This window comes from Neopsephotus bourkii, unplaced genomic scaffold (genome assembly GCF_033783945.1).
Source record: "Neopsephotus bourkii isolate Nb327-2 ecotype Australia unplaced genomic scaffold, CSIRO-AGI_Nbou_v1 NB_335, whole genome shotgun sequence".
Classification (NCBI taxonomy): Eukaryota; Metazoa; Chordata; class Aves; order Psittaciformes; family Psittacidae; genus Neopsephotus; species Neopsephotus bourkii.
Genome location: NW_026900841.1, coordinates 77,454 through 101,949, shown reverse-complemented (window position 1 = coordinate 101,949; position 24,496 = coordinate 77,454). Strand labels below are relative to the sequence as shown.

The 24,496-nt window shown below is 40.9% G+C and overlaps 1 protein-coding gene across 1 annotated transcript; it reads left to right on the top strand.

The window, feature by feature from the left end:
* Positions 1 to 4,967: 4,967 nt before the first annotated feature.
* Positions 4,968 to 24,139, top strand: LOC133209393 (uncharacterized). Its single transcript, XM_061348034.1, is given in 5 exon segments — positions 4,968 to 5,091; positions 18,198 to 18,332; positions 20,282 to 21,352; positions 21,355 to 23,333; positions 24,032 to 24,139. Coding segments are annotated over 5 exon segments (3,417 nt in total).
* The last annotated feature ends 357 nt before the right edge of the window (positions 24,140 to 24,496 follow it).

Sequence of the window (24,496 nt, the reverse complement as noted above, 5' to 3'; positions counted from 1 at the left end):
TTCCCAAGGTTGTACTGCATAGTCAGGAGACTCATAGTGTTTAAAGGTGAAGGTCAAAGCCCAGCTATTTCAGTTAAGGCTGTGTTTGCCTGTAATTCTGTATTGGACTTTCCCTGGGGGATTTACAGCAGGCTACTCCTAATGCTCAGAATCCTCTATACATGCATGAACGTATTCAAGACATCATCAAATTCTTCTATGCTCATTGTGTAATTTAAGGTGACTGGTGGGAGCAATAGCTTACAGCATGGACTCTTTCACAGCTGGAGTTCAAGAACACCATATGCCTTTCCTGAAGTTCATTGTGCACAGGTAGGTGAGGCAATCTCCTGTTTGTGAAAAATTATAGTGAAAACCAGATCTTAACACACTGCCTTTGTGCTCTGACCTACCTTTTTGGCTCTGTAGCAGCAACAACAAAATTTTCTTTGATTATTATACACCATACATTTGAAGAGCAGAAAGGATCTGTTTCCAGCTGCTGTCTATTTTGGGCTTCCTATTCTGTCTTCTCCCTCTCTGTGAGACTAGAGGAGAGGCAGCCTTCTGGAAATCAAAACAAACCAGATATTAAACTACTGACAGAGTCACAGTTGTTGCCTCTTTGGTATCAGTGGTTTGAGTAGAAAAGAGACTTTGAAGGAGTGGTAGCCACTATGGATGTTGTGTTGCTTAAGATTTTACAAACACCTGGAGGGGTGTGGAACCACCTGTGATGTATATTAAAAATGTTATGTGCAAATTGGGTGTTGTGTGTTCCAAGAGGAACAAATGGTAAGCATCGACAGAAATGGCTTCTGTGGGAGGAATTCCTTCTGGGTGGTTTTTTAGTGTGGTTGTTTCCTGATCTAAAGATGGCACAATCAGACTATACTAACCGTTTTCTGAAATGATTCAGAATTCTTTCCTACTTTTCTCCAAAACTGTAAAAATTACACTGTCTTAAATCTGCAAGTTAATCCTGCCAGAGTTTCTGTTAAAGAAAAGCCTATCTGTTTACAAGACCTGTTTTTTGTGAGGATGGAAGTTTATACTTTGGAGAGTGGAGGGGGTTGGATTCTGCTACCCTTTTCCTTCTTTTATAATTTTCTTTTTTTTTGGCTTGAATTGACAGCAAGGTTCTGTCCTTGTCCTTTGTGTTCGTGAGTCTCAGGAGAGCAGCACATACCATTTCTGTGCTATTTTTATTCCTTCTTGTGGTGATCTGTTGGTACTTTTAGCCTAAATCGTATAACCTTGAGGATTAAGTAACGGCAGTATGGGAAGTCATTTCTGGAAGAAAGTCAGTTGTTTTGCTGAATGAGAAAAGGGAAGTTTTTGTTGTCTGGAGAGGATTCTTGAGTAGCTTTTTATCTTTGATGTTTTTAAGCTATTAATTACATAAATGTCTGGGGCAGTGTTTTTCACACTAACAGAATAATTAATCTTAATTGCTTTGATTGTTTTGCCATACTTGAGTGGGTGATTAGAAACGGCTTTATATCCCAAAACAGAATAAGGTGCTTACCCAAATGTCTGTGAGTTGGTGACATGGTTTAGTGTGAGGTGTCCCTGCCCATGGCAGAGGGGTAGGACCTAGATGATCTTGGGGTTCCTTTCCAACCCTAACTATTCTATAATTCTATGATTTGATGCGTGGAAGATGGCAGTGCATCACTGACACTGCTCTAGTGATACGACCTCCTTTCTGCATCATTCTTCAGCCTATTTGTGTATAGAGATTCCCTCATGAAACAGTAGATTTATTGTGACTGCATCTTTATAGACCTGCTTTCCCTAGGTTAGAGACAGCCAAAGCATGAGTGACAGGGTTCAAACAGTGGTTCTGATTGTTGGCCATCTGTCAAGTGTGGCAGTGTACACATGCCCTGGTAATGAAACAGGGTCCAAACTTGCCATTCCCTCATGTGGACCAAGCACTTGGTAAATTTCCTTCTGGAACCACTTGGTGATTTTACATTATTTTAATGGTCTTTGGATGCCTTTGAGTATAACTTTTCCTTTGGAAGAAGTCAGCTGATGAGCAATTCTTCTGCTGCTGTTGAGAATATCAGTTCTGTGTTTGAAAACAAATATATACATAATGTACACACATGTATGGTACATACATAAAATATATAAGTCCAATGGAGAATTAGAGCTAAATGCAGCCCTATCTTAAGATGGACTTCCTTCTTCATCTTTAAATGGCATGGATCTCCTTTGCATGTATAGCAGCCTCTGGGAGATGGCTTTCCTCCAGGTCTTTGCTGATCACACTCACTGAGAGTATTGAGATTAGACACATGTGTATAGAAAGACATAGGAAGACTGGAAAGTCTGGAAACCCATGTGAAAATTGTGTGTTAACTGCTGGCAAGCAGCCAGGGCAAATATGTGAGAAAATTAATATCCTTTTTTCCAGATAGCTGGGCAGTGTTTGGCACTCAGGTCTCTCCTGGGCAGTTAGGGATGCACTTATGTGCAGTAGAGCTGTAATTCTGTGTGTTTCCCCATTATTCTTAGTTCTAAATTTGTCTTCACCAACAGTGCCACATGCTGAGAGTCAAGTGGGGCTTTTTACACCTGTATCCACAATGATATGTCTTCTAATGAAATTCATTGTGTACTTAATACTTTTGGTTTAGGGCATTAAGTCAGTAGCAGGAATAGGGAGCCCAGCTCTCCTGCCTCCCAGCTGAGTACTTAGTAAGCCCAAACTGATGCTTTGTCAGCTCAGAGCAGCCAAAACTCCTTTGTATTGTATTCTGTCTGGCTATGATTTCTACCTGGGTCATATTAGTGTCTAAGCTGTACCCAACAATTCTGATGTACATGTAAGGGATGTCAAGATAGAAGGTGCTTTAAATGATAATCACTCATAGAATCCTAGAATGGTTTGGGTTGGAAGGGACCTTAAAGGTCACCCAGTTCCAATCCCCTGCCATGGGCAGGGACAACTTCCACTAGAGCAGGGTGCTCCAAGCCCCAGTGTCCAACCTGGCCTTGAGCACTGCCAAGGATGGGGCAGCCACAGCTCTTTGGGCAACGTGTGCAAGTGCCTTATATCCACTTACGTTTCTATACAGTTTATTTCCTGAAGGTCCTACACTTACTGACTGCTGATTAATTGCTGTACAATTTTGGCTGAATATTTAAATCCCTCCTAAGTGCCTTCAGTCCTGTAAGCCCTGGAAGCTGTAGAACTTGCAACAGCAGTAGTCTTTCTGCCTTTGGAGACCTCTCCATGTATGTAGCTGGTGAGGATTAAATTACAGAGAAGGCAGTTAGGACCTATACCCAACAAATTCTCTGCTGAGATTAAGCAGTTGACAGAGAGGTCTTGTTTCTGCTTACATAGGTTTTTCTTAATAAGCTCCAGCAGATCTATGAACAATTTAGTTACTACGGAGTTTCTCAAGGGTGCATTTGAAAAATTAAGGAAACTTGAATTTTCGGGATGATTTTCATGACTGCCTTGTCTGCATGTGGCAAAGTGAGCTAGGATTTCCATTTTTCCTGCATGGTTCTTGCTTTACTTTCTCTTTCTCTGCCTGTGAACTTTATGCAACTGAAGGAGGAGAAACTCAGCAGGAATCAGTCAACTACTGAAAACTTCAGAATTGTTGTTTTAAAACTGCAGAGATGTTTTAAAGCTGGTTTTACTGCTGAGACTGGAGGGAGGAAAGGATTTTAAAGTGGCATTAGGGCATAAGAGCTATTGCAGAGTCCAACTGTCCCTGGGTTTTGAATTACCAGGCAGATTTTTGAAATAGCATAGTATTTCATGTTTGACTTCAGCCATTTTATTCTCTAACAAGGAGGAGGAATCCAGGGCAAGAGTGTCAGCTGAATTGTAAGTGAATAAAATTACAGGCTGTGGCTGGAAAAGATCATTTTCGGTGATACCTAAAATAGCCTGGGATTGCCAGGTAGGTTGTTCTTCTCCCTGTTCAGAGCTCCTCTCACCAAGAGCAAAGGAAATGTATTTTTTGGGTACTATTGACAGTGAAAAATGGTGTAAGATACTACTTAGCACCATTCAATTACTTATTTAGCCAGGAGTATACACAGCTATTGAAATGAACTGCTAACCAAAATATAAGACAGGTAAATTTAAATGTAAAAGAATACTCCTCATTCTTCCCTGCTGTCCTTTTGAAAAGTAGATGTTTGGGCATTTGTGATAGATTGATGCAGTGCATCACTGTGTCATTTCTGAGCCATATATGGCTTTTGTAGTTAAAGCCAGCATCAAAATATGGACTAGAAATCAGCCAAAGTTTTCAGATGGGAAAACCCAAATAAATTCCCTGTTAGTAATGGTTTTACTCCTGGTGTCAGGCTGTATAGCCAAATGGCCTATTTAGGCTTCACATTGAGGATCCTGTTGAGATTCAAGTTACACAAAGGTTTTAAGGGTTAATATTTTCTTGGTTTTAGGACCCAGCATTTTTTGTGAGATAATCATACTAAAAATGTATCTATATTGTCCCAGACCTGCCAGTGAACTTGTAAAATCCATTTCCTAAGCCCTAATTTGGACATAATCAGACAAAAAACCTGTGTAAAAATGGTTTATACCTGCTGTCTACACGATACACTGCCGGCTGGTATCTGGGTATTACTGCATACAGTGCTTCTGCCAAGATCAGGGTGTTAAATAAGCAGCCTGTCCCTGTGGACAGCGTTGTCGTTTTCACAGCTGTGGTCTAAGTGTCCAGCAGATGGTGCAATGGGCTTTTTTGTTGGGTGGGTGTTTTTTTGTTTTTTTTAGCTACAGAATCTGGAGGTTTCCGTTGGGTTGAAATTAAATGATTTGTATGCTCTGATCTGAAGGTAACATTTTAAAAGAAATGAATTTAAAAAATATACAGCTTCTATATTATTTTTCTGAAGAAATCGGTTGAATTTGATACACATTTTTATAACACCTTCCCTGTCCTTATAAATACTTCTGAAAACAGAACAAAATTTTTAGGGAAGCCATGACTTTGCTTAATCCCTGTAAATGGAGAAGTGCAGACTTTATTGCAGCATCTGACAAAGTGGGATATAGCACCTGTACCTCCTGTAAGGAGCAAGAGTTGCTTGAAGATGTGTCTGCAGATGGTGAGTTCCCAGTATAGTATGTTTCCAGTTCGTAGTTTAAACCTAGTTACTTTCTACCTCTAGACAGCAATTTCTTCATGTTAATAATTGGTGTCAGACAAGACATTGCTATATTTCCACTTAATAATGATTAATTACAATTAAATAGATGACTGCTTTTTGCACAGATAGATAAAAGGTCTGCCTATTTGTTCTTGATGTTGCCCTTCGCATACAAAATCAAAGGGTTTAATTTGATGCTGAAAATTGAAGGCCAGAATGCTGTTGGCCAAATTTCTGCAGAATAGCCCAAGATATCACTACTGGTTTTGAGCAGAGTTGATGACAATTTTGTAATTCTTATGCGAAAAACCCCTAAGCAGGCAAACACCGCGCCCCCCCCGCAAATCTATGTATATATATTTTGAGGTTACAATTAGCAGAAATCACAGTAACAGAAAATCTTAATAACAGAGAAGTGCAAAGATGTAATGAACTTGCCCCTCTGATTCTCTTAAAATGTGCTCACCAACTTGTCAAAACTTCTGAGAAGCTGTGATGTGGAAAAATGCACACTGAGGAATTGAGAGAAGTTGTTGAAGTTCTACAGAGGCTTAAATCCCTTGCAGCAGATGCTGCTTCAATATTCCCTTTTACTCAATTTCTGAGTAAGCTACACAAGCTTAGCTTTAGAGCCAGACGTGATGAGTAAGAAGAAAATCGTGTAGTCTTTAGAGGCAGAGTCAAACTGTTTTTAGAAGAGTATGCACAAATTCCTCCCAGGGTTATATGGGCTTGCTTCACCAATTTGCTCACGGTATTTATTTGTCAACCTCCTGTTAGTAATGGAAAAGTCCTCATACAGCTGAAGACCTGAACAACGGAAATGCACTGAAAGTGCAATAGGCTTTACTGTAATCATGAAACCACAGTCTATAGATATTTTACATCTCTTAAAATTGTGTTTCTAACTCTCCCTTTTATGGGCTCCTGAATGCAGTGTTAATGTGAATGAAATGCTATCAGATTCAATTTAACCCTAACCCTAACCCATTCTTGTGCCTGATGGATTTTGATGGTAAAACAGCTATAGGCCACTTAATTTATTTTAACAGATGTGGGTGCCAGGATCCAAGTTCACATCCAGAGTTCAAACACTAACTTTTTAGGCTGCTGTGGGGCTTCCACTCTAAGCTATTCAGATGTAGACCTGATCCAAACTGCAAACTGTAGTACGTTAGCACAAGCTTTGTCTAAACTTAACAAGAAGCAAGAGTGCTACAGCAATACAGTTGAATGGGGTTTTGACTGGAGATGTTGAGAGCCTGACTGATTTGGAGGATATGCTCTTTCACAATTGTGGCCAAAAGGCAATAGCGTGGAATGCTGGAATTCTTACCAAAACTATAAAAGTCCTTTAAAAAACCAACTGATGCACTTCTCAATGTGTTGAGTCAAATCCTGAAGCCCATTGATTCTGTCTTGCCTACAGTAGAATCAATACCCAGTGTCCCTAGTAAACATTAATTGAGAAGTCTTAAGTTAGTACTTCTTTAATAGAAGACAAGTCACCATTTTCTTTCCTTCTATTTTATCTCATAGAAGCAACACTAGAATTTGTGTCAAAGGGAATGGCGTGTGGCTGATCTGTGTGGTCTTTGTGAACAGAGAGAAGTGCTCCCATCATCCAAGCATCTTGTTTTTAATCTCTGGGGAGACCTGCAAATAGATATTCAGTGTAGCTGGAGCTTTAGTAATATTTAAACAGGTGAGCATCTTCCTCTCACACAGTATAAAAGGACAAACTAAATAAAGAACAATAAGGGGATGGTAGAGTAAAACCAAGTCAGAGGCATGCAGAATTGTGGTTTTTGTTAGGAGCTCTTCTAATACTCAGAAATCATGTCTTTTAATCTCACATATTAAAGCCTCAGGCATTACTAAATTAAACAGATTATTTAGCTATTTGATTTTAAGATTTAGGGAGAGCACTCCTGAGTTATCTGTGCAGCAAAGGAGAGAGGTGTATACAGCCTACTATTTCCTGATGAAATTTATGCACAGCATCTTACATTTATAATTTTAAGCCTGTCACTGTCACTCAAGCTCAACTTTCTACCACACCTCAGTTATGCTTAGGAAAACATACCCAAGATTTTGCTATAAACAGGAAGTAATGTAAGAGATAATAGAGTGCCAGAATTTTAAGTATGTTTTATATCTGTAGAAATCTGTAGACCAAAGCTGGAAGCAGTGAACAAAAGTAATCACTGTGCATTATTCTTCATCTTTTTGCATTTAATAGTCTGATTTTAATTTTGAAAGGCTTGCTAAGCAGCATTGCTACAGGACTAGGACACCTTCTGTCTCTTTTCCAGGATTTGATATAGAATGCTAATTTTAAGTAACTTTTCTGATGGCAGCTGAGTTAGCCTAGAAATTATTTAAATAAATCTGATCTAACTTGCAGGGAAAATATTTTAAGATTTTTCCTTCTGAAAGTGTATTTTTTTAATATCTCTGATTTCTTCCAACTGAAATATCTACTGTATTCACAGAATCCTTACCCCTGCCCTTTTTCTTCCTTCCCAGGCAACAGAAAATAGACATTTTCCATATATCTTACAGCAATAAGTTATTAATGAACTCCATAGATTTTTTCAAGGATGACTTGCTGTCTTCTCTCTTGAGTCAGGGTCTTTTTCTTTATATCATTTGTATGGCCTTCACCCGATGTGGTAATGTGGCCTTGATTCAACCAGAACTGGAGCAGGGATCGGATGGGCAAAGCGATCTCCCATTCTGGGTCTTGCTTGAGGTGCTATTACAGAACCTGGCAGAAAGAAAGCTAAAGAGATTTATTGAAGAAGCTTTTACAGTTAGGGCTATGCAGATTATAGAAATCATCATAATGAATTTGGTATAATATGGAATTCAGAGAAAAGGGCAAGTATCTAACCAAAATTGCATTGAGTGCTAAAAAAAAAAATAAAATCAGTGATGTTGGATGTGTTGGAGATCCAGCTTGATTTGATTTTTTAAATTTTTTTATTTTTTATTTTTTTAGGATTTATCACCCAGTTTATTCACTCTAATTCAGACAGATTAAAGCATAAACCTCAGCTATCACCCTGCAAATATCAACAGGATTAAATAATATAATCTTTGGAGACAAGTGTTTACATCAAGTAATTTAACCAATCAGTTAAACTTTTCCTTCCCAAGCATGTCTTTCACCTCCCTTACCTGCAGTGGAGATCACCTGCATTCAGTTTGGTTTGCATTAATAATTTCCAGTAAGAGTTCAGTATGTGAAATGAAGCGAGAATGCTTATAGAGCTTTACAGTGGACTGAAGATATTGGTATCTGTGTTTTGAAAAAGGGCACTTCTGTACCTGCAATGATCCTATATGGATAGCTATACGTAAACATTAACCCCCTGTATTTGTATTTTGTTCCACTGAGGAGCTGACCTCACTTGTTGCTGGCATTTGTTGAACTGGAGGATGGTTGGCCACTTCTTTCCCAGGCTTCTGGCTGTTTCAGCTTGAAGAGAGAACTCCCAGAAACATCCTCCCTTATCAATAGTTTATTAAAACCTTTGCCAGACTCAGAAAGAAAAAGTAGTCGTGATAGAAACCAGGGGACAAGGGAAGCCTTTATGACCATCTGTAGCACGTTCAGTCTCTTCCTTCTTGTGATTTTTCTGCTTAAGGGTCGAGTGATGCTACCTAGTGAGCCAACTAGCCAAGCTCTTTTACTCCCACTTTATTTATTTTGCCCCAGCAGGTCCCTTTGGCAACCTCTCTGCCTGGGAGGGAGCCCTAGGGGCTGGGTAAAGGTGGTGTTCTCCGTGCATGGTACCTTTACCATGGCTGGGCCATGTGGTATATGCAGGGAGCTGCTGGATTGGTACCTGCACGAGTTTTGTCTTGAGTGCAGATGTGTTTTGTTGTTTGGTTTCAAAGAATTCAAACCAGTTGCATCTTCTCATCCCAGAAGAGATGTGGAGAGGCAGCTCTTGTGGCTCCAGCCTTTCTACTTGCTTCTCCCTTTTTTCATCTCTCAATAAACTTCTTCCACTTTTCCAAAGAAACCAGCTTCAGTTTTCTGAGAATCAGAAGACTGAACCAGAATCAGTCTTCTGAGTGTTGCAGGTTTTGTTTTTTTCTTTGTTGCTATTCACATTGCTGCTGCTCAGCTTGGTTTTGTTATTACAGCTGTTAATATTGCATGATAAAATGAACTGTTAATTGCTGAACCTCTGTGGAGCAGACAACAGGCTGCTTACTGCCTGTGGTAGATGTGGGAATCTGTCAGGGACTGTTGGGATTCAGTGTCAGATCAATTGTGCACTGGAGGTTTGCATCAGAAGGTAGTTTGCAAGTGAGGAAGCAGATCCGGTATTAAGCATATTTTTCAAACTGAGCAGTTCCTCCCTCTTGCTGAAAGGTGCTCCTTGAAATGTCAGTCCGGCTTACCTATAAATTACTTGCTGGGTTGTAAGTGGTACTAGCTCATGTTAGTACTGCCAGAAGCTGCTACAAGTCATATTTCTCTTGATGTAGGAAATGGAAATGTTTTTCTGTCATAGGTTTGTCTAAAACAGTGCCCAACATTGTAGGAGCTATTTAGAGACATTTGCAATTTACAAAATAAACCTTATCAGTCCTCATGAATGCTGATTTCTGTTTTTTTCCTCTTTCCCCTACTTATTTCAATAAGGACCAGCTGTCTCTGCTGCCTGCCTTTGTATGATTTGCTGTTATTTAAGGAAAGTTGATGCAGATTTGTTGTTTTCACTTATTTTTTTTATGAACATGTGAGGATATTTTACCTCCTGGGCAGCACACTCCCTTCCCCCCCTCAGCTCATTTTTTGCTCTTTCAACAGTATTAGGGAATACTATTTAGAAATATAGAAGGCAAAAACTGGAGAACAGCTTGCTGAGTGGGTCCTTCAATTTGAGACTAGACAAATCATTCCATATGAATTTATGATCCAATATGATAGCATAAAGAGCAAATGTAATTTCACGTTGCATTATCATTTATTGGATTTACAACAAAACTGCAATTACAGTGGAGCCTTGCTTATGGAACTGTGATTAGACATGATCAGCATGCACACTAGCAAGAGTTCATACTGTTGCAGTGTAGCTGCTGCTAGCACGGAAATGTGTTCATTAGAGATAGCGGTGAGGTTTTATTTAGGAATAATGAATCCGTGACTTAAAAGTGCATGCATTAAGTTCCAAGAAGCACTTGTGGTGCAACAGTGGTGGTGGCACTGACCTTTGACACAGTAACATTCCTCTAAATTTCTTCATGTCTGAGTGAAGGAAACTGTCTACAGATTGATGTCCTATCTACTGTTTCAGCCTCCGCTTATAAACAGAGTTGGTGAAATTTCAGACCCTTTTTTACCTCTGCTAGAAAAAAACCACCACTCTACAATGTATGTGTGCTGGTGTCACAGCAGAAGGGTAAAATATTAGTAGCAGGCCACCACTACAAACGTGACATGAATTAGTTTTCTCTCCTGATTCTCTTAAAATACATCTACCAGTTTTTCAAAAATTGAGATGCCACAATGTTGGGAATTTTTTTCCCCTTGAATATTATTCAATAGGTAATCACATAATCTCAGAGGAAGGATGGAGGGAACGGTGGAGAATGATCCTGGAGAAGATCCGTCCAGCAGCCTGCCTGCCCATTTTTTGCTCTTTATTGATTTTATTTCAACTGCAATTATTTCAACTACAGAAATTACAATTGCACCAATCAAGTACAACAGTGCCATCTTGAAACTGACATTTGGGAAGATAGTCACGTGCACAATAGGGGCACAAGTGTAAGGAAAGAAATCCTTGCTAGGCCACTGATTTTAGTTTGGATGGGCTGTAAGAGAAAGTGATGATACATTTTTTGTTTGCTTTGTGTGTTAGTTGGTGTTGGTTTCGTTGTTTTTTTTTTTATATACTTTTTTTTTTTTTTAGAAATTGCACCTGAAGAATATTTTCACTTAGAAATCAAGAAAGTAAGAAATTCAGAGAAGCTTACAGAAGGATAACATAATGCTTTCAACACTAAGGTTATCCAATTCTCCCTTTTCTCTCAACATATAGTGCTGTTGGTTAGCTGGAGCATGGAGAAATGCAGTGGATAGCAGATGTATAGGAGTGTTTCTGTGTGCAACTGGCAGCTCACTGGCAGAAGTGCAGTACTACTGGGTGGACCACTGCAGACACTGGTGCATCTGATGAAGGTAGGGCCGCTGGCATATGCTGAAAGCATGGATGCATGCTTCTAGCCTGGAGTGGGTTTACATCGAGACAACTCAGAGCATGACTTGTGTCTGCAACCAGACCATGCAATACACTCTGGGCTTTCATTCTCTCTAGTTTTGTTCTTGATAAAAAAATCATCCATCTGTATGTGTGTTCCTTCCATCAGTGTGAAAGACGAGTGAGTAGGCTTTGCTGTAACTGGTCCATAAGTATAAGTTAGTGATCAAATGTGATTGCAGGGAAACTTATTTTCTTGAGAGCACACATTTAAAAAGAGATACTAACACCATGTAGTGCAGTAACCAGACACTGCAATATCCCTGGTAAAATGCCAATGTTCCAGAGAACTGACAATCCAGCATTTGTTATTTACCTATCCAAAATACTTGGCTTTGAAAAAGCAGCACTGAGTGCTAGCAGAAGTGTGTTCACTGCAAATTTAACACAACATGCAATCAACTTCAGCACAGAGCTAACTGTAGGGGGTTTCTTTGGCTCTACTTAAAAGGTAGAAAGTATATTAATTGGTCTCTAATTCAAGCTGAAATAAAGAAAGGAGAAAGATGAGATGAGCTGTCAAGGGAAGCAGCTAAATTCTCTGGTGTTTTTTGAGTAGTGAGTTGAGAGAAAGGAGCACTTAACCCTTGAGAACTGCACGAAATCATTTGTGAAGTCATTAGTCTTATGAATTGTTGTTAATTATTTGAAGTGAAATATCACTCAGAGGAGTTTATACTAAAAATCCTATTCTACTGACTTCTGCAAGAGCATGCAATAAAAAGCAATCTTTCCCCCAAAGATCTTTTAAACTTAATGGCACTCTTTATTCACACTGGTTTTGATTCTCATTTTCATAACTTAATTTGGTATTTCCATCCTCTCTTTCATTCTGGTACATTGCACCTGAAGGTCTTACCCAGAGCTCCGTTGGTGTTTGACAAATATTAAATTCATGCATCCTTTTTTATGTCTGTCTGTCCTCTGGTTTTCCTCTTCTCAGCATGGGGTTCCTTTTCTCACATTTAACTGTCCTCCCCTTGTATTTTCTTGTCTCCTTTTCTGCCATTTCTTCTATTGTCTCAGTCTCCACTTTTTGATTTTTTTTGACCATTCTTACGCTTCTCTCATCTTTTCCATGCACTCTTTTTGTCTGACATTTTCCCTCTTGGTTCTCTTTCCAATTTGGTGGTGGTGGTGGGGGGGGGGTCGGGAATAGATCTGGGAAGAAGTAACTCTTTTCTTCATTCATCCTAGATGTGCTTTTTCTGGTGTGTTGTTCTACCCTTCACCCTGTCTTCAATTTCTGTATCCAGCCAGACTCCACCAACAAGAAAGGATCTTTAGGGAAAGCATAGCTTTAGTAGAGTAGGTGATGCTGCAGCATGATGCATGGCAGTGCTGGGTGCCCCAGTTGCTGCAGGATCTTCAGTACAAGACAACCACACTATGTTTACTTGGGATATAGCCTGAATGTCTCAGAGCTTTATAAATTAGAGGCTTCCTTTGTGAGCAACCTGGCAAAATTTCAACATTGTCTATTGGATCATGGTGGCGAAACAGAAACTAGGCAAAAAGGGCAAAGTTAACTCTTGACAGCTTGTCCTTGCGCTCTGCTGTTAATTATGGTGGCTTGCCATAGTTTATATTGGCAACAATTGCAGCTATATTGCCAAGTTGCCTTTAAACAGGATTGTTGTTGTTATAGCTCTTGTTCAAGAGCTGCATTTTACAATTAGGCAAAATACACAAGATACATTATCTATAACAATCTCTTTTAATGATAGGAATGGATATGGGAAATAGTCCAGAGTATAAAATTAAAGATATTTGAATAATTATAGTGTAATCAAGTCAAAATTACTGATGCCTTTATCTGAGGCTAGACTATGTGAAAAACAGCACAAGAAAATACATGCTTTGAAATCTGAAAGGCACTGGTATTTGCTAACATATTTGCATATACTGGACCAAATAAGTCTGGTTTATGTCTGTCAAAGATGTAAAGTAAAAATAGGCCACTAAGCTAGTTTTTAGAGGCTTGGGTATATTGACAGAAACTGGGTATGCTGAAGTGGAAGAGAAGAGTTTACAGGTCATGGAAGGAAGGGCTGGCCACTTGGGAAGAATATAAGACTGCTGCTAGAGGATGTAGGAAAGCAGCTAGGATGACTAAGGCCTCCTTGGAATTAAAGCTGGCGAGAAGGGTCAAGGACAGCAGAAAGAGCTTTTTCAAATACATGGCAGATAAAACTAACACCAGAGGCAATGTAGGCCCACTGATGAACGGGACGGGTGCCCTGGTGACAGAAGATACAGAGATGGCAGAGTTACTGAATGCCTTCTTTGTCTCTGTCTACTCTGCCGGAGGCAGTCCTGAAGAGCCCTGTACCGCTGAGACCTCAGATGAAGACAGGTCAACGGAGCAGTTTGCCTTAGTCGATGAGGAATGGGTTACAGACCAGTTGAGCAATCTGGACATCCATAAATCCATGGGTCCAGATGGGATGCACCCGTGGGTGCTGAGGGAACTGGTGGAGGTCATTGCTAGACCACTCTCCATCATCTTTACCAAGTCTTGGGAAACGGGAGAGGTGCCTGAGGACTGGAGGAAAGCAAATGTCACTCCCGTCTTCAAAAAGGGCAAGAGGGAGGACCCGGGCAACTATAGACCCATCAGCCTCACCTCCATTCCTGGGAAAGTGATGGAACACCTTATCCTTGGTGCCATCTTAAGGCATATCAAGGATAAGAGGGTTATGAGGGGCAGTCAACATGGCTTCACCAAGGGGAAGTCATGCTTGACCAATCTCATAGCCTTTTATGAGGAAATAACATGGTGGATGGATGATGGCAGAGCGGTGGATGTGGTCTACCTTGACTTCAGCAAAGCATTTGAAACAGTCTCCCACAGCATCCTCACAGCTAAATTGAGGAAGTGTGGTCTGGATGTGGTAGTGAGGTGGACTGTGAACTGGCTGAAGGAGAGAAGCCAGAGAGTTGTAGTCTATGGGGCGGAGTCTAGTTGGAGGCCTGTATCTAGTGGAGTGCCTCAAGGGTCGGTACTGGGACCAGTATTATTTAATATATTCATCAATGATTTAGATGAGGGAATTGAGTGCACTATCAGGAAGTTTGCTGATGACACTAAGCTGGGAGGGGTGGCCGACACGCCATGAGGCTGTGCTGCCATCCAGCGAGACCTGGACAGGCTGGAGAGTTGGGCGGGGAATAATTTGATGAAATATAACAAGGGGAGACATTCAAAACCCGCCTGGACACGTTCCTGTGTAGCCTTATCTAGGTGTTCCTGCTCCGGCAGGGGGATTGGACTAGATGATCTTTTGAGGTCCCTTCCAATCTCTAACATACTGTGATACTGTGCGAAAGTGTAGAGTCCTGCATGTGGGCAGGAACAACCCCAGGTTCCAGTATAGGTTGGGGAACGACCTGTTAGAGAGCAGTGTAGGGGAGAGGGACCTGGGGGTCCTAGTGGACGACAGGGTGACCATGAGCCGACACTGTGCCCTTGTGGCCAAGAAGGCCAATGGCATCCTGGGGTGTATTAGAAGGGGGGTGGTTAGTAGGTCGAGAGAGGTCCTCCTTCCCCTCTACTCTGCCCTGGTGAGACCGCATCTGGAATATTGTGTCCAGTTCTGGGCCCCTCAGTTTAAGAAGGACAGGGACCTGCTGGAGAGAGTCCAGCGCAGGGCAACTAAGATGATTAAGGGAGTGGAGCATCTCCCTTATGAGGAAAGACTGAGGGAGCTGAGTCTCTATAGTTTGGAGAAGAGGAGATTGAGGGGTGACCTTATTAGTGTATATAAATATATAAAGGGAGAGTGTCACGAGGATGGAGCCAGGCTCTTCTCAGTGGCAAACAATGATAGGACAAGGGGCAATGGGTACAAACTGGAACACAAGAGGTTCCACTTAAACTTGAGAAGAAACCTTCTCAGTGAGGGTGACAGAACACTGGAACAGGCTGCCCAGGGAGGTTGTGGAGTCTCCTTCTCTGGAGACATTCAAAACCTGCCTGGACACGTTCCTGTGTAACCTTCTCTAGGTGTTCCTGCTCCGGCAGGGGGATTGGACTAGATGATCTTTTGAGGTCCCTTCCAATCTCTAACATACTGTGATTCTGTGATACTGTGAAACTCCTTTGTGGTTCAGTTTGCTGGCATGTCTCATCTGTTTTGGTATGCTGGATTAGCAGCATAAAGGTGAATTTAAAGGTGCTCAACAAGGTGGCTTAGAACTGTCTGCATTGTAAATACGTGTTTATTGGATTTCCTTGGAAAAGCTTCCATTTTTCTAAGTTTCAGTCTCCCATTTCTTATTTGATGCTACATATACTCTTTAAATAAAGGTAAAAACCAAAAAGACCAAGGAGCCCAAGAGAGGGCAGAGACATGACTTCAAGGGATAAAGATTCATTTTCTTACAGTCTGTTAAAAACAAGCAAACCAAACCAAACAAACAGGAAAACCTCAATAAAACACCAAAGAAAGAAACAATCAAAAACCACAACAAAGAAACAACACCCCCTCACCCCCACTCCAAAACAACCAAATACCTACACCCTCCCTCTTTTCAGCCTGTGAAGCAAACCACCTCTCTGTAATTCTTTATCTTCAATAGCAAGCACTGAATCACCCAAGCAGGAGAAAAAGGAACAGTTCAAAGCTCTGGCAGACTTCCAGTTTTAAGTCTCAGGCACTGCTTGTGTCAAAGGAGAGCTGGAAACAGAGCTGTGGACTCTAGTCTATTTATTTAGTTGTGCAAAAAAGATGGCAAGCAAAGTATTTATATTATTTGATTTCATTGCAGAAGGTGATAGTCTATTTTTTTAAGGGATTTTGTTCCCAAAAGTATTATGAAATATTAACAGCAAATCTTTTAAGAATTTTAAATCCTTAAACCAACTGGCAGATAATTCTGGGTTTTGTATTAGTAGAGAGAAAGACATTAGAGTTCAGCTACTTGTTAAGATTTAAAATAACAGGAGCACTAAGAAATCTTTAAGAAAGTTGTTGCTAAGGTCAAAGCGAGCCCTTAGATTTTTCATGCAATGAGCAAAGTTGTCCCAAACAATGAGAAGGGAAATAAATGAGACCTGGTGAGCTGGAAAACATTTTCAACAGTGTTTCACCTGTTCTCTGTGGATTTCTTTCTGCCTTCCCCTTTTTTTGGAACATAAAGATGTTAGGCATCACAACAGAAAAACCTCAGTAAATTCTGTCTAATCAGTACGAATATGAAGGTCATGAAAAAGGGAAGCTATTTCAGTGATGTTTTTGAAGAAAAGGAAGCAGAGTTTTATTCTGTTAATAAATGTAGACAGGTAGTATGATAGATAGTAAAGAGTGATGTCCCTCAGGGCCCGGTGTTGGGACTGCTCTTCTGATCTTGTTCAACATCTTTGTCACTGACATGAACAGTGGGATTGTGTGCATCCTCAGCAAGTTTGCTGATGACACCAAGCTTTGTGGTTCAGTTGATACGCTGGAGGGAAAGAATGCCATCCAGAGGGACCCAGACATGCTTGTGAGGTGGGCTGATGCCCATAAAGTTCAACCAAGCTAAGTGCAAGGTCCTACACCTGGGTCGGAGCAATCCCAGGCACAGCTACAGGTTGGGCAGAGAAGAGATTCAGAGCAGCCCTGCGGAGAAGGACTTGGGGGTGCTGGTCGATGAGAAAATGAGCTGGCTTCGGTGTGCGCTCACAGACCAGAAACCAGCCATGTCGTGGGCTGCATCAAGAGAAGCGTGACCAGCAGGTGGAAGGAGGTGATCCTGCCCCTCTACTCTGCTCTCATGAGACCTCACTTCGAGTATTGTGTACAGTTATGGTGTTCTCAACATAAAAAGGACATGGAACTGTTGGAACAAGTCCAGAGGAGGCCATGAGGATGATCAGGGGGCTGTTGCATCTCCCATTTGAAGACAGGCTGGGAAAGTTGAGGCTGTTCAGCCTGTAGAAGAGAAGCTGTGTGAAGACCTCATAGCAGCCTTCCAGTATCTGAAGGGGGCCTGTAAGGGTGCTCAAGAGGGACTCTTCATCGGGGATTGTAGCAATAGGACAAAGGTTAATGGGTTCAAACTTAAACAGGGGAAGTTAAGATTAGATATAAGGAAGAAGTTCTTTACTGTAAGGGTGGTGAGGTGTTAGAAAAGAGTGACATTTTTAAGATAAATAATCATATACAATGGTAGGAATGACTATATTTGAGAGGTTTATAAATCAATAGTGTGATTTTGTAGAGTAGAAAGAGCTATAATTTTGCAGTCCGGTATCGTGGTTAACCTGTAACCAGTGATACAATAGTAGTCTTGGTAGCAAGAGCTCATATGACCATAAATGGTGAAGGGTGTATGGGTGAATTTAGAAAGATATATTGTGAAATTCTATCCAAGCAGAACCTAGAAATTAACAGAGGTAGCCAAGGGAAAATAGAACAATGCTGGCGTCCACATAATGGCTGGGATATGTCCAGAGGACAAAAAGGTGAAAAGAACAAGCCGAGGAAGACTTCTTACTTCATCCGAGGAAGACTCCTTACTTCATCAGGACGACCACCAGAGGGGGGCTGCGCAAGCGCAGAAGAGGCTGATGTCATAATAGACTGATGTGGCAATCCTTAATGCATATGTATTAGTGAATGATGCAATCTGTATTAGTTATGTAACCTTCAGTGTACAAATTGCGAACGCGATGTGACGAGGTCGAAGCCAGATTTGGGCGCGTGCCCCTGGTTTCCCAGCGCTGCAATAAAGCACCTCATATAACCATTCCGGTGGTTATGTGTCAGTCCTTACGCTAACATTTTGGCGACCCAGATGGGACCTCGCGGGCATTGCCGAGGCGGATCGCGTTTCGGTCCTGCGCCAGCCGGCACCGAGAGATTCTCGGGGAGCCATCGACCGCGACCGACCTCCGCTGCTCACGACGGACCTCTGATATGGTAAGGAAAGGTGCTTTTTCTTTTTTTCTGATTCGGTCACAGTGCCAATTTTGTAAAGTATGGTTTGGTAATTATGGTACCGAATTTTTGTGTGGTTTGGTAATTAAGGTACCAAATTTTCATACGGTTTGGTAATTATGGTACCGAATTTTGGTAAAGTGTAAGGGTATAGACTTCTGATAAGCTTGGCTGTAGGCGAAGCCTGCTTGGTTTGGTGAAACTTTGGCTTCAAAAAGTCTACCAGAGAGATGCGGTGAAAGCTGCATCTGGCCTCGCGAAGTCTGATTTGGTAAAGCCTGCCTGTTAGACGTGGCGAAAGCTGCGCTTGGTTGGGGCTAGGGAGCTCCCGGGGTAAAAGCCTAGGCGCCGTCCGTTAGACAGTAGCGAAAGCTCTGCAGGTTCGGCAGAAGTGGTATTGGTATTGGTATTGGTATTTGTGCTGCAGGATCAGCATCTGTCTGTCTAAATGTTGTAACTTAGTGGTGAGTGTGTGGTGTGTGTGAAGTAGAGAAAAAAGGAGAAAAAAAGAAAAGAAAAAGGAAAAAAGGCGAAAAAAAGAAAAAGAAAAAGGGAAAAAAAAAGGAAAAACAAAAAGGAAAAAAGAAAAAGAGAAAAAAGGAAAAACAAAAGGAAAAAGGAAAGAAAAAAAGAAAAAGGGAAAAAAAAAAGGAAAAAAAAAAGAAAAAGAGAAAAAAGAAAAAAAAATTGCTGTCGTTTCCCAAATCCTCTCCATTAGGCTGTATTTTAAGCCATTGGAAGGAGGGTGGATTTGGGCAGAGTATGCTGAAAAGCAAATTAATTAATTATTGTAATGTATGGTGGCCACAGTATGAACTGGGGGATCAGGAGAAATGGCCTGAAAAATGGGACTTAACAGTATAATACTATACTGTAGTTGATGTTATAACAGGAAAGAAAAATGGGACAAGGTCCCAAGGTAATTCTTTTCTTTAAGAAATAATGATGAGTGGCAAAAATCTCATGAAATAATGGTTGTAAAGGTAAATGTTAATGAACAGTGTAAGGAATGTGTTACTGAGAAAATGTATGAAGTGCCTTGTTTTAGACAATAGCTTACAACACCGGAGGGATATTGAAAGTTTGGATTTGTCAGTCGCTCCGTCAGCCCCGCCAGCATTAAATGAAGAAAGGGGGGGGAGAAGATGAGTGATAGTGATCTCGAGAGTCTGAATAGTTGCGAGTGTAAAAGAGATCAGAAAGCAAGTCTCCCCATTACCCCAGTCTTGCACAGAACTCGCCAGAGGGGAAATAAAAGAGAAAAGAGCAGACTCAGACGTCCAGAGGAGTGCTTGTGCCTTTAAGACAGGGAGTTGGAACAGAAGGACCGGTGTGCATTAAAGTACCCTTCTCACCTGGAGATTTATTTACCTGAAAACAATCAGCAGCAGAATTTGTTGGCAGCAATCCAGGGGAGAGAACAAAGTTTTTCTAATCCGAGGGGAAGGGGGAGAGGAAGTATGCGGGGATGAGGATGAAGAAGAGGATTCTATAATCCGAGTGTAGAAATGAATATGGCAAAAATAGGATATAATCAGTGTGCAAACTGCAAGCAGGAGGGACACTGGAAAAATGAATGTCCATTAAAGGGAAGACAATTTATGTCCCCAAGGAACCCCTTTGTGGGATCGGAGACAGCTCAGGCAATGGTGCTGGGGGAGTATAATAATCAAAGTTGACTAACCAAAACAAAGAATAAGGAGCCCCTTGTAAAAATACAATTAGGAGAGGAAGAAATAAAATTTTTAGTGGACACAGGGGCTACCTATTCAGTTTTAAATTATTTGCATGGAAGGTTAGGAAAGAAAACAACTACAATTGTAGGAGCCACAGGGAAGGAGGAAACACGGCCATTCCTACGACCCCTAGACTTGCTTTTTGGGGGGAAAGAATTGACACATGAATTTTTGTATATGCCTGAATGTCCTGTTCCACTTTTAGGACGAGATTTATTAGCTAAATTGGACGCAACAGTTGTTCTTGAAAATGGTGAATTAACCATGCAGGTCCCGGAATCGAAGGCAGGACAAATTTTGGTTTTGAAAAATAAACCCATGGCCTGGATTCCGGAGAAGGTAGAACGAACTGCAATACTGACAGTTTGGGAAACAGAAATTCCAGGAAAATCAAAAACTGCTCAACCAGTAATAGTGGAATTAAAGGATGGAGCTAGGCCAGTAAGAGTTAAACAATATCCCCTGAAACTAGAAGCAAGATATGGCATTATAAAAACAATTGAAAAATTTTTGAGACATCAAGTTCTAGAGGAATGTGAATCAGAGTATAACACCCCAATTTTTCCAGTAAAGAAACCTAATGGTGAGTATAGGTTGGTCCAGGATTTGAGGGCCATAAATGAGATAACAAAAGATATCTACCCAGTGGTCGCAAACCCTTATACATTGTTAACATCTGTGAAGGAAAAGTATAAATGGTTTACAGTGATTGATTTAAAAGATGCCTTCTTCTGCATTCCTCTTGACAAAAATAGTAGAAAATTGTTTGCATTCGAATGGGAAAACCCACAAAATGGACAAAAGACACAATTAACATGGACCAGACTCCCACAGGGATTCAAGAACAGTCCGACACTCTTCGGGAACCAGCTAGCCAAAGAACTGGAAGTGTGGACCACTCAAGGAAAAGTACAGGTACCGAGATCACAATATCTCCTATTGCAATATGTTGATGATATCTTTATTGCAACGGAACAAGAGTCACTGTGTATACAGGTAACCATTGAAATTTTAAACCAATTAGGTTTGAACGGGTACAAGGTTTCAAAGGAAAAGGCACAAATTGCATGCACGACTGTGTTGTATTTAGGATGCGAAATATCACAAGGGCAGCGAAAACTGGGAATAAATCGCATAGAGGCGATTTGTGCCATTCCAGAACCACGGAACTTACATGAACTAAGAACATTTTTGGGCATGGCAGGGTGGTGCAGATTATGGATAATGGACTATGGACTCATTGCTAAACCCCTATATGAAGCCCAGAAATCACCTGTCTTTGGAACAAAACACAGAAAGAGGCCTTTAGGAAACTGAAAAAAGCGTTAATGAAATCTCCAGCACTAGGACTCCCAGATCTGACAAAGGATTTTCAATTATTTGTCCATGAGAGACAGAGACTAGCACTGGGAGTGTTGACTCAGAAACTTGGAAGCTGGAAAAGACCAGTAGGATATTTCTCAAAACAACTGGACCCGGTAAGTGCAGGGTGGCCTGCATGCTTGAGGGCAGTAGCAGCTACTATTGTTTTGATACAGGAGGCCAGGAAACTGACTTTGGGAAAACACATTGAAGTGTTTGTGCCACATATGGTAACAACCATCTTAGAACAAAAAGGGGGGTACTGGTTATCTCCTAGCAGAATGATGAAATATCAAGCAATTTTAACAGAACAAGATGACATGAGTTTAAAGACTACTAACCTGTTAAATCCAGCAGCCTTTTTAGGAGCAGATCTAGAAGGAGAGATGCTTGAACATAACTGTATAGAAGTCATCGAACATACATATGCAACCAGAGCAGACCTGAAGTATACACCTCTTGAACAACCAGACTGGGAACTCTTCACAGATGGAAGCAGTTTTGTGGAGAACGGAACACGATATGCAGGATATGCTGTAACGACACTGCAAGAGGTAATCGAAGCCAAAGTATTACCTCCAGGGACATCAGCCCAGCGGGCAGAACTGATAGCTCTCACAAGAGCACTAGAACTGAGCAACGACAAAAAGGTAAATGTATGGACAGACTCAAAATATGCATTTGGTGTAGTGCATATTCATGGAGCATTATGGAAACAGCCTAAACAGGTGGCCGTTATGCATTGCAAAGCACATCAAGGAGGAACTTCAAAGATATCTGAAGGAAACACATTGGCAGACCGAACAGCTCGACAGGTGGCCCGGAAGGTATGGAATATGATGGCACTGATACCTCTCAAGGTAAGCCCATTCCATACCTATCTCTCACAGAATCCAGACTATTCAGCGGAGGATGAGAAATTGGCAGGACTTTTAAGAGTTCAAAAGAACTCTGAGGGATGGTATGTAACAACAACTGGACAAGTGATAGTGCCACCGGCAATAATGTGGAAATTTCTACAGACTGAACATCATAAGTGTCACTGGGGTGCAGAAGCATTGGTAACTTATCTAAGACAAGGAATAATTTCCACACAGATGTTAACTATGGCAAAATCAGTGGGATCAAAATGTGAGATTTGTTTGAAAAATAATCCGATAGTGAGGAGGCAAGTTGAAATGGGAAGGACCAGAATAGGGATGGAACCAGGAGATTATTGGCAAATTGATTTTGTGGAATTACCAAAGGCACAAGGGTATAAATACCTATTAGTAGGGATCGACACCTTTTCTGGATGGCCGGAGGCCCTTCCCTGTCGCACTAATCAGGCAAAAGAGACGGTGAAGTGGTTGCTCAAAGAAATCATTCCAAGATTTGGTGTTCCTTTGGGAATGTCATCAGATAGAGGCCCACACTTTATTGCAACAATAGTACAAGAAATAAGTAAATTATTAGGAATAACATGGAATTTGCATACCCCCTGGAGGCCTCAATCTAGTGGGCAGGTGGAAAAGATGAATCAGACAATAAAAAGACAAGTTAGCAAAATATGTCAAGAGGCTAAAATAAAGTGGCCACAGGCACTGCCCATAGCCTTGTTACGAATCAGAATAAAACCTAGAAGTGGAATGTCAGTAAGCCCCTACGAAATCCTCTATGGAAAACCATATGAGGCACCAGAGCCTAATCCTAATCCCCACATTAAAAGAAATCAGGATGTTTATAATTATGTGCTATCTCTAGGTAGAACCCTAACCAGACTAAGAAGCACCCTGGTGTGGAACAGGCCATTGTCCTTGGAGAATCCAGTGCATGATATTCAGCCAGGAGATCAAGTATGCATCCGAAACTGGAGTAAAGAGCTGTTAAAAGAGCGGTGGGACGGACCTCGTCAAGTACTGTTAATGACGTTCACTGCAGTAAAGGTAGAAGGGGTGGACTCTTGGATACATTATACATGAGTGAAAAAGGTCCCGAAAGTCTGGGAATCACAGATATTGAGTCCCACAAAATTTAAACTGAAATGTAAACAGAATGTCTAGATTTTTCTATAAGATTGTGGTTATTGTCTGGATACTAATACCATTGACGGTTGTCCCCTTTCTGGAAATCACGCAAAAAACAGATGTTTTAACACAGTTTGTCGGGCAAAATGCCACTCTGATCTTCAGGTTTACTAACACCACTCCAATAGGATTAATGTCAGTAAGAATAATCTGGAAAAAGGTAGACGAAGTCTCTCAAAAATCAATTACAAGCAACAACTAAAATGACTTTGCAAAACAGAATGGCATTAGACCTGTTTTTACTCAAGGAACATGGTGTTTGTGGATATTTAAAGGATAGAATAGATCATTGTTGTGTTCACATTCCTAATGTAACTGCAAACATAGAATATGATATTTCCCAGCTGACCAAAGTGGAACAAGAAGCGGAAAGAGAAAGAAAATATATTGAACAAAATTGGATTGGAGCACTCTTTGATAGTTTAGGCCTTCACCTTACTGGATGGATCCGTTCCTTCTTGCAAACTGTAGTTGTAATGATGATCATGTTTTTAATGTTATATCTGATGTTTTTTTGTATTCGAAAGGAAATAGCCCGGAGCTATGCATGGACCCATCGAATTATAGGAGCAGTAACTAAACAACATCCAAATTCTCCCACACCTCCTCCTATTTATCAGGAAACAGCTACCTAAGGGAATGAAAATACTTAACTTAAATTGAGTGAAGTATTTTCAAAGGGGGGAACTGTTAGAAAAGAGTGAAGTTTTTAAGATAAATAATCATATACAATGGTAGGAACGACTATATTTGAGAGGTTTATAAATCAATAGTGTGATTTTGTAGAGTAGAAAGAGCTATAATTTTGCAGTCCGGTATCGTGGTTAACCTGTAACCAGTGATACAATAGTAGTCTTGGTAGCAAGAGCTCATATGACCATAAATGGTGAAGGGTGTATGGGTGAATTTAGAAAGATATATTGTGAAATTCTATCCAAGCAGAACCTAGAAATTAACAGAGGTAGCCAAGGGAAAATAGAACAATGCTGGCG